Raw genomic sequence first — 19,366 nt, forward strand, 5'->3', positions numbered from 1 at the left:
GCATTTTAAAGCAAAATATTATTTAACTTCCCCAAGTCCCCAGAGATTGAATCAACTTTCAGAATTTAAGGAATGATTCCCCACAATTTGCCACAAGCTCACTAATGGTCCTTTGGGCTAATTTTACTACAAAACAATCCTGGTACAACATAAATTCAGCAAGGAAATAAATACTTGATTCTGATTCATCTAGTCACTGATTCAAAAACAACAGATTAAAATACCTGAAACAGGTCCTTGGGGTTCCCCACAGATGAAAACAGATATGGCCAGAGGGCCACTTCTGTTTTTCTGGCACAATGAACAACTGTTTGTAAGAACTCCGGGAATTCCTGGATAAATGCTACAATTCTTGGAAGCAAAGGATCTGGAATCCAAAAGAAAGCAGATAATGGTTAGAATGTAGCAGTAATCACCTGAAACAACAAAAGATTGCTAAAATCAACTGTCATTCCTGACTAACATCAAATCATAAGAAAATTGACCAAGTTGCTATATTTCCACCCTCTGGTCCTGGGGTAGGGCTTCAGACACACCATTCATACAGAACTGATTTCCTTTCCATTTAGCACTTCAGACCAAATTTGAACAATAGCCTGCAATTCCTGAAGAAACTGATAGATTTTCCCCGTTGGGCCCTGCCCCTCAGGTCACCAGGTGACGTATACAAAATTTGTTTATACAAAATCAATTAATCTTCACTCAAGGATGCTTAAGACCATTTGGTTAAAATTTGCTGTTCATGACTAGTAGCAATTTATAGGAAAACTTGATGAATTTCCTACATGTCGAATATGAGGCCTCTCCTTTCTAGCCAGAATGGGTCAACCCATCATTTATATAAACTTATTTCCCTTCATCCAAGCATGCTTCAGACCAAATTTGGACAATATCCTGAAATTCCTGTAGAACAATATAGATTATGAAGAAATTAATAGATTTTATAGATTTATCCCATCGGACCCCATTCCTCTTCTATTAAGAAGCATTTTAAAGCAAAAAGTTGATGCCAAACGACAGACAGACCACGGACACTGAGCCACAGCATAAGTTTGAGCTAGTGAGCACTGGACACTGAGTCACAGGTCAGCAGGTGAGCTAAGTATGAGACCAAATACTAAGCCAGAAATTCACCAAGAATGTTTCAAAATCTCCGAAATTCTGATAAAATCTTACCTGGTATTGGTTCCTTGGAGGTGGCTTCAGCCTCCAGAACTTCATGTAGTAGAAGCTCCAACACATGGGGAAAGTAGGAAAGCTCTGTACAGCTCCTAGCCAGATCAAGCGCATTTACTCCCAAGCTGTATCACAAGGGGGTCAAAGGTTACCAGTGTGAAGTGACAATGGAGACAAATGATACAGGACATATATATACATGTACATGTAGCAAAGGTGGACAAAATCCAATCAATCCTTCAGGAGAAGAAGGATTTTAAAAAATTGACAAAACTTGTTTCCCTTCACCCGAGGATGATTCACACCAAATTTTCAAAACATCCAATCATTCCTACATCCTGTCTCTGGGGTTCAAGGTTCACTATTTATACTAATTTGGGTCCTGTCCACTCAAGGACGCTTCAAATCAAATTTGGTCATAATCCAATCATTCCCACTGGGGTAGTAGGATTTTTAAGAATTTGCTCAACCTCCCCTAGTTGGCCCAGCCGCTCTTGTCCCAAGGGCAGAGACCCACAATTTATGCAATATTGATTTTGTTTAAACAAATCAAGGTGAAATATGGTGAATCTGGTGAGACAAATATCAGGAGTATATAGGTGTTCTTTGGTATCATGCTTACTTCCTTATAACCTTCTATAACCATTGACAATCAACAGTGAGCAAGCGTTACAAGCTAGACGCCAGGGCTCTTGATCTGCCAGATTTGGGGCCGAATTCCCAATGCAATATAATATCTTTTTTTTCCCAATTTAGACCCCAAGTGTTCCTAATTCTAAGGAAAACGCCGCTATTTTCCCCGATTCTAAGGCCCCTGGGCCCAAGTCCAAAACTGGGGTGTGAGAGCCCTGGACACAGTAGTTTACTTACTTCCTTATAACTTATAACCTTCTATAATCATTGATAATCAACAGTGAGCAAGCGTTACAAGCTAGACGCATTAGTTTACTTACTTCCTTCGTAACAACTGTCTGAGAATATGATGAAGATATATTTGACTCTGAAACAGAAATGAAAATGATCTGTAAGACATGGTGTATAGAAACTTATAACAGAGCAACAACTTCAGGGTCCTGATCATTTCTACAACCCAGCAACCCCAGACACTGTCTCAAAATACACACTCCTCATTTCTACAACCCACCAACCCCAGACAACCATCACGGCATCAAAATAAACATTCATCATTTCTACAACCCACCAACCCCAGACAACCATCACTGTCTCAAAATAAACATTCATCATTTCTACAACCCAGACAACCATCACTGTCTCAAAATAAACATTCATCATTTCTACAACCCACCAACCCCAGACAACCATCACTGTCTCAAAATACACATTCATCATTTCTACAACCCACCAACCCCAGACAACCATCATGGCATCAAAATAAACATTCATCATTTCTACAACCCACCAACCCCAGACAACCATCACTGTCTCAAAATAAACATTCATCATTTCTACAACCCACCAACCCCAGACAACCATCACGGCATCAAAATAAACATTCATCATTTCTACAACCCACCAACCCCAGACAACCATCACAGCATCAAAATAAACATTCATCACTTCTACAACCCACCAACCCCAGACAACCATCACGGCATCAAAATAAACATTCATCATTTCTACAACCCAGCAACCCCAGACAACCATCACTGTCTCAAAATAAACATTCATCATTTCTACAACCCAGCAACCCCAGACAACCATCACTGTCTCAAAATAAACACTCCTCATTTCTACAACCCACCAACCCCAGACAACCATCATGGCATCAAAATAAACATTCATCATTTCTACAACCCACCAACCCCAGACAACCATCACAGCATCAAAATAAACATTCATCATTTCTACAACCCACCAACCCCAGACAACCATCACAGCATCAAAATAAACATTCATCATTTCTACAACCCACCAACCCCAGACAACCATCATGGCATCAAAATAAACATTCATCATTTCTACAACCCAGCAACCCCAGACAACCATCACTGTCTCAAAATAAACATTCATCATTTCTACAACCCACCAACCCCAGACAACCATCACTGTCTCAAAATAAACATTCATCATTTCTACAACCCAGACAACCATCACTGTCTCAAAATAAACACTCCTCATTTCTACAACCCACCAACCCCAGACAACCATCACTGTCTCAAAATACACATTCATCATTTCTACAACCCACCAACCCCAGACAACCATCACTGTCTCAAAATAAACATTCATCATTTCTACAACCCATCAACCCCAGACAACCATCACTGTCTCAAAATACACATTCATCATTTCTACAACCCACCAACCCCAGACAACCATCACTGTCTCAAAATAAACACTCCTCATTTCTACAACCCACCAACCCCAGACAACCATCACTGTCTCAAAATACACATTCATCATTTCTACAACCCACCAACCCCAGACAACCATCACTGTCTCAAAATAAACATTCATCATTTCTACAACCCACCAACCCCAGACAACCATCACTGTCTCAAAATAAACATTCATCATTTCTACAACCCACCAACCCCAGACAACCATCACAGCATCAAAATAAACACTCCTCATTTCTACAACCCACCAACCCCAGACAACCATCACTGTCTCAAAATACACATTCATCATTTCTACAACCCACCAACCCCAGACAACCATCACTGTCTCAAAATAAACACTCCTCATTTCTACAACCCACCAACCCCAGACAACCATCACTGTCTCAAAATAAACATTCATCATTTCTACAACCCAGCAACCCCAGACAACCATCACTGTCTCAAAATAAACATTCATCATTTCTACAACCCACCAACCCCAGACAACCATCACTGTCTCAAAATAAACATTCATCATTTCTACAACCCACCAACCCCAGACAACCATCACTGTCTCAAAATAAACATTCATCATTTCTACAACCCACCAACCCCAGACAACCATCACAGCATCAAAATAAACATTCATCATTTCTACAACCCACCAACCCCAGACAACCATCACTGTCTCAAAATAAACATTCATCATTTCTACAACCCAGCAACCCCAGACAACCATCACTGTCTCAAAATAAACATTCATCATTTCTACAACCCACCAACCCCAGACAACCATCACTGTCTCAAAATAAACATTCATCATTTCTACAACCCACCAACCCCAGACAACCATCACAGCATCAAAATAAACATTCATCATTTCTACAACCCAGCAACCCCAGACAACCATCACTGTCTCAAAATAAACATTCATCATTTCTACAACCCAGCAACCCCAGACAACCATCACTGTCTCAAAATAAACACTCCTCATTTCTACAACCCACCAACCCCAGACAACCATCATGGCATCAAAATAAACATTCATCATTTCTACAACCCACCAACCCCAGACAACCATCACAGCATCAAAATAAACATTCATCATTTCTACAACCCACCAACCCCAGACAACCATCACAGCATCAAAATAAACATTCATCATTTCTACAACCCACCAACCCCAGACAACCATCACGGCATCAAAATAAACATTCATCATTTCTACAACCCAGCAACCCCAGACAACCATCACTGTCTCAAAATAAACATTCATCATTTCTACAACCCACCAACCCCAGACAACCATCACTGTCTCAAAATAAACATTCATCATTTCTACAACCCAGACAACCATCACTGTCTCAAAATAAACACTCCTCATTTCTACAACCCACCAACCCCAGACAACCATCACTGTCTCAAAATACACATTCATCATTTCTACAACCCACCAACCCCAGACAACCATCACTGTCTCAAAATAAACATTCATCATTTCTACAACCCATCAACCCCAGACAACCATCACTGTCTCAAAATACACATTCATCATTTCTACAACCCACCAACCCCAGACAACCATCACTGTCTCAAAATAAACACTCCTCATTTCTACAACCCACCAACCCCAGACAACCATCACTGTCTCAAAATACACATTCATCATTTCTACAACCCACCAACCCCAGACAACCATCACTGTCTCAAAATAAACATTCATCATTTCTACAACCCACCAACCCCAGACAACCATCACTGTCTCAAAATAAACATTCATCATTTCTACAACCCACCAACCCCAGACAACCATCACAGCATCAAAATAAACACTCCTCATTTCTACAACCCACCAACCCCAGACAACCATCACTGTCTCAAAATACACATTCATCATTTCTACAACCCACCAACCCCAGACAACCATCACTGTCTCAAAATAAACACTCCTCATTTCTACAACCCACCAACCCCAGACAACCATCACTGTCTCAAAATACACATTCATCATTTCTACAACCCAGCAACCCCAGACAACCATCACTGTCTCAAAATAAACATTCATCATTTCTACAACCCACCAACCCCAGACAACCATCACTGTCTCAAAATAAACATTCATCATTTCTACAACCCACCAACCCCAGACAACCATCACTGTCTCAAAATAAACATTCATCATTTCTACAACCCACCAACCCCAGACAACCATCACAGCATCAAAATAAACATTCATCATTTCTACAACCCACCAACCCCAGACAACCATCACTGTCTCAAAATAAACATTCATCATTTCTACAACCCACCAACCCCAGACAACCATCACTGTCTCAAAATAAACATTCATCATTTCTACAACCCACCAACCCCAGACAACCATCACAGCATCAAAATAAACATTCATCATTTCTACAACCCACCAACCCCAGACAACCATCACTGTCTCAAAATAAACACTCCTCATTTCTACAACCCAGACAACCATCACTGTCTCAAAATAAACATTCATCATTTCTACAACCCAGCAACCCCAGACAACCATCACTGTCTCAAAATAAACACTCCTCATTTCTACAACCCAGACAACCATCACTGTCTCAAAATAAACATTCATCATTTCTACAACCCACCAACCCCAGACAACCATCACAGCATCAAAATAAACATTCATCATTTCTACAACCCACCAACCCCAGACAACCATCACTGTCTCAAAATAAACACTCCTCATTTCTACAACCCAGACAACCATCACTGTCTCAAAATAAACATTCATCATTTCTACAACCCAGCAACCCCAGACAACCATCACTGTCTCAAAATAAACATTCATCATTTCTACAACAGATTTGTTGGAGGTCAGAATAAAGAATTAATGATGCATTAAGATAGGAAACACCAAACTGTGAAAAATGGTAAGTAATTTTACATATATATATAATAAAATACAAAATTTTATACTTGTTTCTCCATTATGAACAAAAATTGATAACTGAGTAGTTTTGGGACTTTCTGAACAATTAATGTGTACCAGTGTAAGTGTATTATATAAATCCAGGCCTGGAGAAAACGACATCAATATATATTATATCTATATATATCTATATATATCTATATTCATTAACATTTGTTTTACTTACAGTTCTTTCCAGAATGCAGAAAGGTAGAATATGTGTAGGTTTCTTTGGCGAAGCATCATTTGCTGAATGGTACTGGTAAGTTATAGCATCACCGGCAGCACCTAATATCACGGCGTCCTCAAACAGTACCGCTACAATACAAAAAACAACATCACAGCGTCCTCAAACAGTACCGCTACAATACAAAACATAACATCACAGTGTCCTCAAACAGTACCACTACAATACAAAACACAACATCACAGCGTCCTCAAACAGTACCGCTACAATACAAAACACAATTTCACAGCGTCCTCAAACAGTACCGCTACAATACAAAACACAATATCACAGCGTCCTCAAACAGTACCACTACAATACAAAACACAATATCACAGCGTCCTCAAACAGTACCGCTACAATACAAAAAACAACATCACAGCGTCCTCAAACAGTACCGCTACAATACAAAACACAACATCACAGCGTCCTCAAACAGTACCGCTACAATACAAAACACAATTTCACAGCGTCCTCAAACAGTACCGCTACAATACAAAACACAACATCACAGCATCCTCAAACAGTACCGCTACAATACAAAAAACAACATTACAGCGTCCTCAAACAGTACCGCTACAATACAAAACATAACATCACAGCGTCCTCAAACAGTACCGCTACAATACAAAAAACAACATCACAGCGTCCTCAAACAGTACCGCTACAATACAAAACATAACATCACAGTGTCCTCAAACAGTACCGCTACAATACAAAAAACAACATCACAGCGTCCTCAAACAGTACCGCTACAATACAAAACATAACATCACAGTGTCCTCAAACAGTACCGCTACAATACAAAACATAACATCACAGTGTCCTCAAACAGTACCGCTACAATACAAAAAACAACATCACAGCGTCCTCAAACAGTACCGCTACAATACAAAACACAATTTCACAGCGTCTTCAAACAGTACCACTACAATACAAAACACAACATCACAGCGTCCTCAAACAGTACCGCTACAATACAAAACACAACATCACAGCGTCCTCAAACAGTACCGCTACAATACAAAACATAACATCACAGTGTCCTCAAACAGTACCGCTACAATACAAAACATAACATCACAGTGTCCTCAAACAGTACCGCTACAATACAAAAAACAACATCACAGCGTCCTCAAACAGTACCGCTACAATACAAAACACAATTTCACAGCGTCTTCAAACAGTACCACTACAATACAAAACACAACATCACAGCGTCCTCAAATAGTACCGCTACAATACAAAACACAGCATCACAGCGTCCTCAAACAGTACCGCTACAATACAAAAAACAACATCACAGCGTCCTCAAACAGTACCGCTACAATACAAAACATAACATCACAGCGTCCTCAAACAGTACCGCTACAATACAAAAAACAACATCACAGCGTCCTCAAACAGTACCGCTACAATACAAAACATAACATCACAGTGTCCTCAAACAGTACCGCTACAATACAAAACATAACATCACAGTGTCCTCAAACAGTACCGCTACAATACAAAAAACAACATCACAGCGTCCTCAAACAGTACCGCTACAATACAAAACACAATTTCACAGCGTCTTCAAACAGTACCACTACAATACAAAACACAACATCACAGCGTCCTCAAACAGTACCGCTACAATACAAAACATAACATCACAGTGTCCTCAAACAGTACCGCTACAATACAAAACATAACATCACAATACTGATCATTCACACGAAATTTCATCAAAATCTGTCCAGCAACGTTAATGGACGATGAATTTTAGCCAGTGGATGGAGCATCAGAGCAATACCTCACATAAACCTCTGGCTCAAGCTGATAATACTTCAGCTTTAAATAAATTCTTCAGCCTTCAAGTTATTTTCATCTTCCTGGCAAAAGGGCAAAATTGACAAAAGTTAAACTATTCATTGAAAAAAGTACATGAGGAAATTTGCTTTATCACAGAATACAAGATGATCATGGATTTACATGTCAATGGAATAACAGTCTTACCTAATGGATAAATGTCCACTCTAAACGGCAGCATGATTCTTTTGGACATAAAATTTAATGTCTTAGTTTCATCACGAGGGTAGAGTGGTAACCACACCTGGAGACAGAGAGTTCAGCATTTTATAGAGGACATACAGAGAATAAGGCATTTTATACTTTACATACAGAGAATAAGGCATTTTCTACAGTACATACAGAGAATAAGGCATTTTATACAGTACATACAGAGAATAAGGCATTTTATACAGTACATACAGAGAGTTAGGCATTTTATACAGTACATACAGAGAATAAGGCATTTTATACTGTACATACAGAGAATAAGGCATTTTATACTGTACATACAGAGAATAAGGCATTTTATACTGTACATACAGAGAATAAGGCATTTTATACAGTACATACAGAGAATAAGGCATTTTATACAGTACATACAGAGAATAAGGCATTTTATACAGTACATACAGAGAATAAGGTATTTTATACAGTACATACAGAGAATAAGGCATTTTATACAGTACATACAGAGAATAAGGCATTTTATACAGTACATACAGAGAATAAGGTATTTTATACAGTACATACAGAGAATAAGTACATACAGAGAATAAGGCATTTTATACTTTACATACAGAGAATAAGGCATTTTATACTGTACATACAGAGAATAAGGCATTTTATACTGTACATACAGAGAATAAGGCATTTTATACAGTACATAGAGAGAATACAGAGAGTTAGGCATTTTATACTGTACATACAGAGAATAAGGCATTTTATACAGTACATACAGAGAATAAGGCATTTTATAGGAAACATACAAACAGAGAGTTAGGCATTTTATAGGGAACATACAAACAGAGATGAATTTGAAGCTGGGAAACATTTGTGTTTAGTGTATATTGCTTAAGGTAGGAATTTTGATCTTCTGTACACATGACCCATATCCACTGTACGCATGACCCATATCCAAGATATTTTTTCTGATCATGGGCATTTGGATATGAATACTTAAAATTTCCCATTCAATTTTACAGTAACAGAACATTAAATATTCATTGTTGGTCATATTTAGGTAGAATCATGTTGTAACAACCCACTACATCTATTTATATATAGCCTGTGGCCTTAACCTTGGAACTTTAACTACCAACTCATCAGAGTAGGTTCACTGCAGCCTTAAATAATGTGTAATATGATAAGCAACTCACACACAATTGGCGGGGAGAAGTGGGTTTGTTTCACCAGTACGCAGAAGTCTATACTATACAACATTTTGCTATACAAACCTTCATTCCCTGAGCCCCACAGCCTAACCATACTATACAACATTCTGCTATACAAACCTTCATTCCCTGAGCCCCACAGCCTAACCATACTATACAACATTCTGCTATACAAACCTTCATTCCCTGAGCCCCACAGCCTAACCATAAAGCCTCCATTAGCTGCATTTTACCCTGATTTGCTCGTGATGTAGTCCACATGTTCTCCATGCTGGTGGCTACAACTGAAGGTGGACAAAATTGTGGCTGGAAAGAGAAATTTGACATAACAGAACTTCATTAAACAGGTTAGCTAAAAATGTCATTTTCATATATAAACTTCAGTGAACTTTACACCCGCCCCAAGGGGTCAGCCAGGGTCAATATGTGCATGATAAGAAAATGTCATCCTATACTACCAATACTAACCAAGTTTGATCTATTTCCAACAGAAAATACACAAATTATGCTCAAAAATGTGATTTTCCTATATAAACTATAATAAACTTTTAACCCTCCCAAGGGGCAAATGTGAGACCAGAAGACACTTCCATTTATGAAGAGAACCTGATTCAAACATATTCGGGCATGGAAAAGGAGATTTTTATAAATTTCAATAAATTTGATCCTTTTTGGCCCAGCACCTCAGGCTCCTGGGGGATGGGGACCATATGATTTACAATTTATATTTACCTTTGGCAAGGTTTCTAACAAATTTCATTGAAATCAATTCAGGAGTTTTCCAGAAGTTCACAATGTGAATAGTTTACAGATGCAAGACGGACGATATTGGACAAAAGGGTATCACAATAAGTCACCATAAGACTTTGTTTCAGGTGACCTAAAAAGGGTGTACTAGATTAACCAATAAATCAGAACTTACAAGTTTGTGTTTGGTTTGGTTGGGATCTTTGATCTGTGGCCCTGACAAATCTCGTTGGAACATAAGCAGTTTGCCTGCCACACTTAGTAGTAAGCTCTCTGCCTCCTTGTTGTGATGTTGGGACCTTGTACCTGTAAAAAGAGGTACTATAAATAGTATTTCACTTTCAAGAAAGATATACATAGCATAACATATTATTGATAATCTGATTTATGTCCGCAAAATACCATCTATTGTTCAGGGAGAGTTCTCTCCCATTATTTCATGCTGTGCACTTAAACAAGAGGCTTTTATGGCCTGTACCATTCGACTGGTTTAGTTTGTTTAAAATGATCAATCTAAACTATAGGAAAAGTATTGAAACACTTGTATCTATTTCCCCTATTAGGTTTGTCCCTCCTCCAAAAGGGGGTTTGATGCATTGTTTCTAAAAAACTGATTTCACTTCACCCAAGCAGGATGTACCAGATTTGGACAATATCCTGCAATTAATGAAGTATAAGATAGATTATGTATAAAACCAACCATACTATCCTCTCTAATTATATACTACATCACATGAACTCATCAATATTATGTAAACATAACCCTGATAAGACTGTATCGATGAGGATCAAATCACCAACATATAAAACACCCCTACCATATTCTGTCTTTAATGAGGTAAGGGCCAATCCTGTCACACACACTGGATGTGGCACATAGTTGTTCAAAGAAACCTCCTGTACTTTATTTATTTCCAACATCAGATCTACAACATCAAACATATTGTTATTTAAACGTGTGTCAGAAACTGGAGTACTTGGTCACTTTGCAGAGTATCTGAAGAAATGATTCTTGAGGAAAGCTGAGTGAGGGGAATGAAAAGTCCTGATACTCCGAGCCAAAAAGACAACAAATAATGAATCATGTACAACATACTGTAAGAGTTCATGTCTTTTATAAAATATCAAATTTTCCAACATTTTATCTTTACCAACATGATTGTAACTTACTGGATTGGGTATTTTTTCTCTCCAGATTGTATAACATGATATGAGAGTCTATACAGAACACAATTAGGACATCTCGGAATGTGTTCAGTAACAGAACCTGGGAAGGCACCTTTGTACTAACGGCGAAGGTGTTATCAAGTTTACAGCTACGTGGATAGCACTTTATCTGGAATAAAAAAGAGACATACATAACCCATTATTTTCATAATAATCTTATCCTATTGCATTGACAGACATAATCAATATAGCATTAAAACAAACCCTTGCAGTTCCACTTCAAATAAAGTTATTAATGGAGATGGTCAAATTTGTGTAACTTTTCTAAAGGAATGAAGTTACTGGAGTGCTGTCAAGGGTTTTCTTTTGCATCTCTTTCATCCAAGAATGCTTCAGACCAAACTTGGGAGTAAATCCTATCATTCCTAAAGGAGTAGGATTTTAAAGAATTCCTCCTATTTTCCCTATTGGACTTCACACCTAACACCAAAGATCCAAATCTCATACAAATGGATTCCCTTCCATCCCAAAATTCTAGAGACGACAGTTGCCCAGGGGGCCAAGATCCATCATTCATATGAAACTGATTTCCCTCACCCAAGGATGCTTCAGACCAAATTTGGGCAAAATCTAATCAATCCTACTGGAGGAATGGGATGTCAAAATTTCTCGTTTTTGGAACTCCCCCTCAGGCCCCCTGGTACAGAGACCCACTATTTATACAAAATTTGATTGCATTCTTAAAGACTGCTTCTAACCAAATGTGGTAAAATCCAATCAGTTGTTTATGGCAATTAGTAAATTTTGGAGAAAATAGTTCTACTTTGTACTTTAAAAACATAAAATGCCAAACATTTTGACTATACATGTACAGTATATGAAAATGGAATGCTGCCAATTAAAGTACAAGAAATGACAATTAGTATGTTTTTTAGATGCCCCCCCCCCCCCGCCCCTAACCCCCCCACCAATTCTCTGTCAGTGTCAAGTCAATGTGTCTTTGTCAGTGTTGGTGATGCCAGAATTGTCTATTAGCATGGTTTTGAGATACTCCCCAATTCTCCATCAGTGTCAATATGTCTGTTTTGGTGACACCAGAAATGTCTATTAGTATGGTTTTAAGATACTCCCCAATTCTCCATCATGTGTCTGTTTTGGTGACACCAGAAATGTCTATTAGTATGGTTTTGAGATAACCCCCAATTCTCCATCAGTGTCAATGTGTCTGTGTCAGTGACACTAGAAATGTTATTAGTATGCTACAATATCCATTGTTTTCGTTAACATTGTTTAGTTACATGCACATGTTGACTATGATTGCTGACACTTGTGTGTGTTAAGACAAAGCTTCCAGCCAGATATCTCTTCATGGCTTTTCTCATTGATTTCCATCATATGTATCCATGACAACATCTACGGTTGCTATGAGGATGAATGCTGGTGCTTCAAACAATTCTCAATCGAAAAGGGAAATTTCTTTGCTATTTCCATGTTTTACATCAAGCTTGCAATGACAATGTCCTTAGGTGATGAAATCTAAAGTGATTGTAACTCCTGAAAGATCAAGAATAACAGAAGGATCTTTATCTCACAACATCTTACCTCATCTCTCTGCCCAACAATGTTGTAACATGCCACACATATAAAATCTTTCCACCAAGCCATACCCCCAGATACCACCAAGTCTCGTTCCTATAACAAACAAATACATCAGGTCATTATCAATACCTCCGGAGTCACATGTACAAAATCGTCACACTGATGACCTGAAATGACATTGATGTACCTACCAAAATACATCAACAAAGATTTGTATCATTTAATGCATTTCCATGTATCAGAGTTTTTCCCTGGATCTTTGACTATGATAGTAGAGTCACTGACATCTGATGATTCTTAATTTATTTGTACTGCAAATACACACTGTAAATCACTTAGGTATTGTGATTTATTTCATAAACTGACTTCTTCAGACACATTAGCGAAATACATAATTTGGGAACTATGGTCGCAAAATTACTTTAAATTCCAAAATGATGGGCAACTAGATATATGGATTGATATTGTTTGCACAAATAATAGTGAGAAATTTGAATTAAGAATTTAATCTCCTCACTTATTAATTTGAAAATAAATCCCATGCAAAATGTAAGTGATATACTGTAGTTTTGGCAGAATTTTACACGTTTCCACAAAGGCATTACCTGACAAAGGCACTTCCTGACAAAGACATTACCTGACAAAGGCATTACCTGACAAAGGCACTAGCTGACAAAGGCATTGCCTGACAAAGACATTACCTGACAAAGGCATTACTTGACAAAGGCACTAGCTGACAAAGGCACTAGCTGACAAAGGCACTACCTGACAAAGGCATTACCTGACAAAGACACTACCTGACAAAGGCATTACCTGACAAAGACACTACCTGACAAAGGCACTACCTGACAAAGACACTAACTGACAAAGGCATTACCTGACAAAGGCACTACCTGACAAAGGCATTACAAGACAAAGGCATTACTAAAGAAAACTGCCGTTTACTCTGTGTTACAAGATCAATTAAAGACTAGACAAAGATTAAAATTTAATTGCTTACTTACAAGTTATGACATTAACCAACAACAATTGGATGTTGTTAGACATTCATCGCCACCATTTTATAATAATCTAACTAACGAAAGTGTAAAAACATACAAATCCTGGTGACTTTTATCATGTATTTACTTTTCAGTTTTCAGTATCTATAATAAAAACATGTCTTCAATTCTTGACAAAAAAAATTCTGATATTTTATTTAATTCAATTAATCAAGTATCACTCTTTGAATAATTGCTGGAACATTTAACACCTACTTTGTGTTGTGGATCATTTCATTCTAAATCTATCTGTAAAATACATATACATGAAGGTATACATATCTATCAGAGACAAAACAGAATTAATCATTGCTCATTTCTTGTAAATCTCTGTTAAAAGTTCTATTCTTGTTTAATGAATGAAAACATTCTGTTTTATAAATGAAAATGTCTCTTTTTATTTAAACTCAGTTTTAGTATTTGCTGTTTGTTGAGATCAAATTGTTGTATCATCAATGAATATGAAATTGTCTGTATATAGAATGGAAAGAAAAATTAACTCAAGTATTGAATAAGCATATATATTTATATCTTGAAATATAGGCCAACTTTCTTACCTGTGTTTCGTTACCAAAGAGCTTCCACTTTCTGTTAAGAAAGTTATAATGGGCAAGTCCAGTCTTGCCGGCAACAGCCAAGTATTGACCACTTCTGTCCACTGCTGCATACTATAACATATCCGAGCGAATAAAGGTCTTCAACGTTATGACAACCAACAGAATGTAAAGATCAACAATAAACTCACAAGTTGATGACGTCATGCTTTAATGGAGGAATCTGGATATAGTTGGGATATATTCTGATGTGTATATCTATGTCTATACAATAATATGTATTACAGTGAAGACCACTTATTATAATATCTGATATTATGATATGCTGCTTATTGTGATATTCCATCGACTGAATTTCTTAATATCAATTAAGTAAAAAGATAAACCTTTATTATGGTATAGTCCATAGGAGATATTAGTTATTTTGATATAATACAACATATATGGTATATATTTCATACACCTTGCTGATGTGTGAAATATATACAATAAAAAGGCTAAGGGTCTGGTTGATGTGCCAGTGTTTATGTAACACTTAGCCTGATTGGTGGCGAGGTAACTATGATGTGCCAGTGTTTATGTAACACTTAGCCTGATTGGTGGCGAAGTAACTATGATGTGCCAGTGTTTATGTAACACTTACCCTGATTGGCCAGTTGGTGGCGAGGTAACTATGGGAAATGGGTATGATGTGCCAATGTTTGTTGCCCACAAGTAAGTGAGATTCAGTGCGACTAGTAGATTTCTGGGAAACATCACTGGTGTTCATGTAGAGTTTGTCCTCCCCTTGTAGGAAAATGTGTTCATGGTTTGCCTGTAGATGGAAGACAAAATAATATCCTTACCTTGTTTACCTCTTATTTCCCTTTAAATCTCCTTAACCCAACCCAGTGACACCAATTTTTGTCAGTTCCATTTGAGCAAGAAAGATGAACCTAGGTTGTGAACAGCTAATCCGTGATCACACAGTTTCATGTGATGTTTAACGATGGAAAATTATCCTGTTCGATGACACAGTAAAAAGGAACATAACAAATGGCAATATAGCACTGCATCGAGCTCACATTTTGTGAATTAAAGATCAGCTTGGAAACTGCTGCCTTATATACTGGAAATCCAACACAAAAAACAAAAGAATAGTTGTAGTAGCTCTCCGCTTGGGGGAAGGAGTCAACAGTGTATTTCAGAAAAGCAACAGAGAACATTTGTAGGACAGAGGAGGAGAGTTTAGCCATCAATGATTTTATCGACAATTAAAGTGTTATTGAAGCTGATCTACAGATGAGGAACAACTGAGATCAGTCATTGTCACAATATTAGAAACGAAGACAAATGGTGTCAGCGAAAGATACAATTTACCAATTATCTGACAGGAATTGTACTGTTGAATGGTTAAAATCTGCGTAGTTGTAGAAAAAGTTGACAGATGATGTGAGCTAGTAGAAGGAAGACCTTTCACTACAGACCTTCAAATATAACAAGAAACAGGAACAATAATTAAAAACAACTTACCATACAAGGATTGACAGTTAAAGCACTCTTTACAAATTGGAACTGCATGATGTGTGACATGTTTCCGTGTCCATGGTAACCAACATATCCCTCTTCCTCTGTCTCCAACGCCTCACACACCATCCACAACTGGTAGCCCTCTAGTCCCCATTCCTGTTAAACAAACTGTATTTTTGACAAAAGCAAACACAAATGTGACATAACAGTCACTCAAAACACTGGATGACCTTTATTTCTAAAATAATCTTAAAATGACCTTCATTTCTAAAATAAATTTTACTGTTTTTTTCACTTTAAAATACAGGGGGCAAAGTGTCTAAACCATTACCTGAGTTCTATGAAAATTTTGGTTTTATTTTGACATGTCATTTAAAGCAGCTTGTTCATAAAAGGAAGATAACTTTATCTATATTGTTCATGTAATGCAAACAATATGATTTGAAATATCTCCTATGGAAATATTTTCCTCTCACACAAAGCTGATTCAGACCATTTATACAACAGTCCACTGCGATCTCCAACAGGATCCAGCCATTACTCAGAGGAGGGATTTAAAGGATTTGTTCCCTTCTGGGGCTCATCCTTAGCATTATTTAAATGAAAAGCAAAGTTATGCTTTGGACACAGAATCTTAAGAAAGGCCAATAACTCTGTAATCTAGGGATAGTAAGCCTTGAATTTGGAACATGTCATGGCAAAATGGAAGGCACAGGAGAAGTAATTTGATTGGTTCCAGGAGAAAAAACTGACCAATCACAGTCTGATATGCTCCTTTTGAAGATTACAAAGAAGCAACACCCAACTTCAAAGTCAATACAATATACGTTATGTGACCGTGTGATTCATTTGATGTACATCAAAGGATCCTTCAAGTCTTTTTGTCTTGTCCACAAAGTGTTTCATTTTGAACTTTCAACTTTGCCATGAAATGTTCCCGGGGTGCAGAGAGCAAAAGCAATTGTAATCCCCAGAGTATCAAGGATGTGCAATCTCAATGTACTATGTAGTACACCCATTTTTTATGTTAAAGAGTGGAAAAGCCTGCCCTTAAAGGCTGTTAAGATAAACTTACCAGTGAACAGATAGGAGGTGGGAACAGACGAACACCATCATTTGGGAAACTGAAAAACCATGAAATAAAGCTGGATGTAACAGTATATAGATATTTTTGATGTTTTCATTTCTTTCATTTGTGATCATCTCCTACTCTTACTAAAAAGTCTTGTCTGTTATCACAATACCATTCTGTGTAGACTTAATGCATTATACAAGAATAAATAACTTGACAACTATTAGACTTATCAACACAGCCAACCTACCAATAGTCCCCACCAAGTGTGCACACCAACAGTGAACCAAACACGCTCCACAGGGAAAACCCTCCATTTTTCCAGCACATTGCAAGTGCAGTGCCATCTGGAGTCCACTTTAGACAGCGCACTGGGCCTGCAATCTGGGCTGCATCTATACACGAGTAAGATATCTCAATAATTCTCTAACATTAAATAACCTAGACATTCTTCCTAACTTTTAAATACTTATTATCTATCTAAAACATTAATAAGACCCAAATTTACGAGATTAAGAGAGCTTCTACATGTTGTCATCATTTTCTCGTCAAGTCCAGGTAAAAATGAAACTTACTTGTGGCTTGTACACTACAATATATAAATGTGATTCTGTTTTATGAACATGCATGAGTCAGCTTGACTAAAACCAACAAAAATGCTTACTAATCTTATCAAAGATTCCAGGCCATTTTGGCCACACCGTGTGGCTAACTTGTGTATACTCCAGATACCCTTTACCACTTTTTGGCAAAGTAGCATTAGTTCTCGCATCCCATCATGCATTTTACGCCAGTTTCGAAACCAGCATTAGCTATCTCCATTGAACTTTTGGATCAGGACAAACACACATTTGGAAGATTATCGGTGATTTAATTTAGATCTCTTAAAAAATCAAAACAACTGAATTCTTGTGTGTACGAATTCTCATCGACATTTCACCTGGATAATCCCGATTTAACATTGTTTATAGAACAGTTTAACTGATAACTTTACCTGGATAATCCCAGTTTAACATTGTTTATATAACAGTTTAACTGATAACTTTACCTGGATAATCCCAGTTTAACATTGTTTATATGACGGTTTATCTGATAACTTTACCTGGATAATCCCTGTTTAACATTGTTTATATGATAGTTTAACTATACCTGGATGTTTAACATTGTTTATATGATAGTTTAACTGATAGATTTACCTGGATAATCCCAGTTTAACATTGTTTATATGACGGTTTATCTGATAACTTTACCTGGATAATCCCGGTTTAACATTGCTTGTATAACAGTTTAACTGATAAATTTACCTGGATAATCCCGGTTTAACATTGTTTATATGACAGTTTAACTGATAAATTTACCTGGATAATCCCTGTTTAACATTGTTTATATGATAGTTTAACTGATGACTTTACCTGGATAATCCCTGCTGGATACAGTCAGCTTATGTGACAGTTCAATGGTCCCCTCCAGTTCATTGATGGCATACACATGCCCATCACCACTTAAACATAATATCAAAATAATTAATGTCGGACCTAAACAGTCAAACAAGGTCCAAAGAGGAGAAGCATTTTTTAAAACAATTTACTCTATTTCCACTTTCCCTTCTTGTTTTTGCTTCCTTAAGGATGATTCTGACAAAATTTGGTAAAACTCTGTTCAGTCACTCATGACTAGTAGCTATTTTTAGTAAAATGTTGATGGACAAATGATGTACATCATACCATTGCACAATAAACATCAAAAAGGATAAC

The 19,366-nt window shown here is 37.3% G+C and overlaps 1 protein-coding gene across 1 annotated transcript in view; it reads right to left on the reverse strand.

Moving 5' to 3' along the window:
• The window catches only part of LOC132560353 (guanine nucleotide exchange factor subunit RIC1-like), a 43,464-nt gene that overhangs the window by 15,433 nt on the left and 8,665 nt on the right, over positions 1-19,366 (reverse strand). The window contains exons 8-23 of the mRNA XM_060225025.1: positions 19,025-19,113; positions 17,863-18,007; positions 17,616-17,664; positions 16,544-16,696; positions 15,675-15,845; positions 15,035-15,145; positions 13,441-13,530; positions 11,842-12,007; positions 11,490-11,597; positions 10,847-10,977; positions 10,102-10,230; positions 8,699-8,795; positions 6,662-6,792; positions 2,130-2,176; positions 1,177-1,301; positions 225-367 (exon numbers count right to left, since the gene is read on the reverse strand). Of these exons, the coding sequence (XP_060081008.1) occupies positions 225-367; positions 1,177-1,301; positions 2,130-2,176; positions 6,662-6,792; positions 8,699-8,795; positions 10,102-10,230; positions 10,847-10,977; positions 11,490-11,597; positions 11,842-12,007; positions 13,441-13,530; positions 15,035-15,145; positions 15,675-15,845; positions 16,544-16,696; positions 17,616-17,664; positions 17,863-18,007; positions 19,025-19,113 (1,885 nt within the window). The remainder of the gene's footprint in view (positions 1-224; positions 368-1,176; positions 1,302-2,129; positions 2,177-6,661; positions 6,793-8,698; positions 8,796-10,101; positions 10,231-10,846; positions 10,978-11,489; positions 11,598-11,841; positions 12,008-13,440; positions 13,531-15,034; positions 15,146-15,674; positions 15,846-16,543; positions 16,697-17,615; positions 17,665-17,862; positions 18,008-19,024; positions 19,114-19,366) is intronic.

The sequence above is a fragment of the Ylistrum balloti genome, unplaced genomic scaffold, assembly GCF_031769215.1.
Source record: "Ylistrum balloti isolate Yb309-2 unplaced genomic scaffold, AGI_CSIRO_Ybal_v1 Utg371052, whole genome shotgun sequence".
Lineage (NCBI taxonomy): Eukaryota > Metazoa > Mollusca > Bivalvia > Pectinida > Pectinidae > Ylistrum > Ylistrum balloti.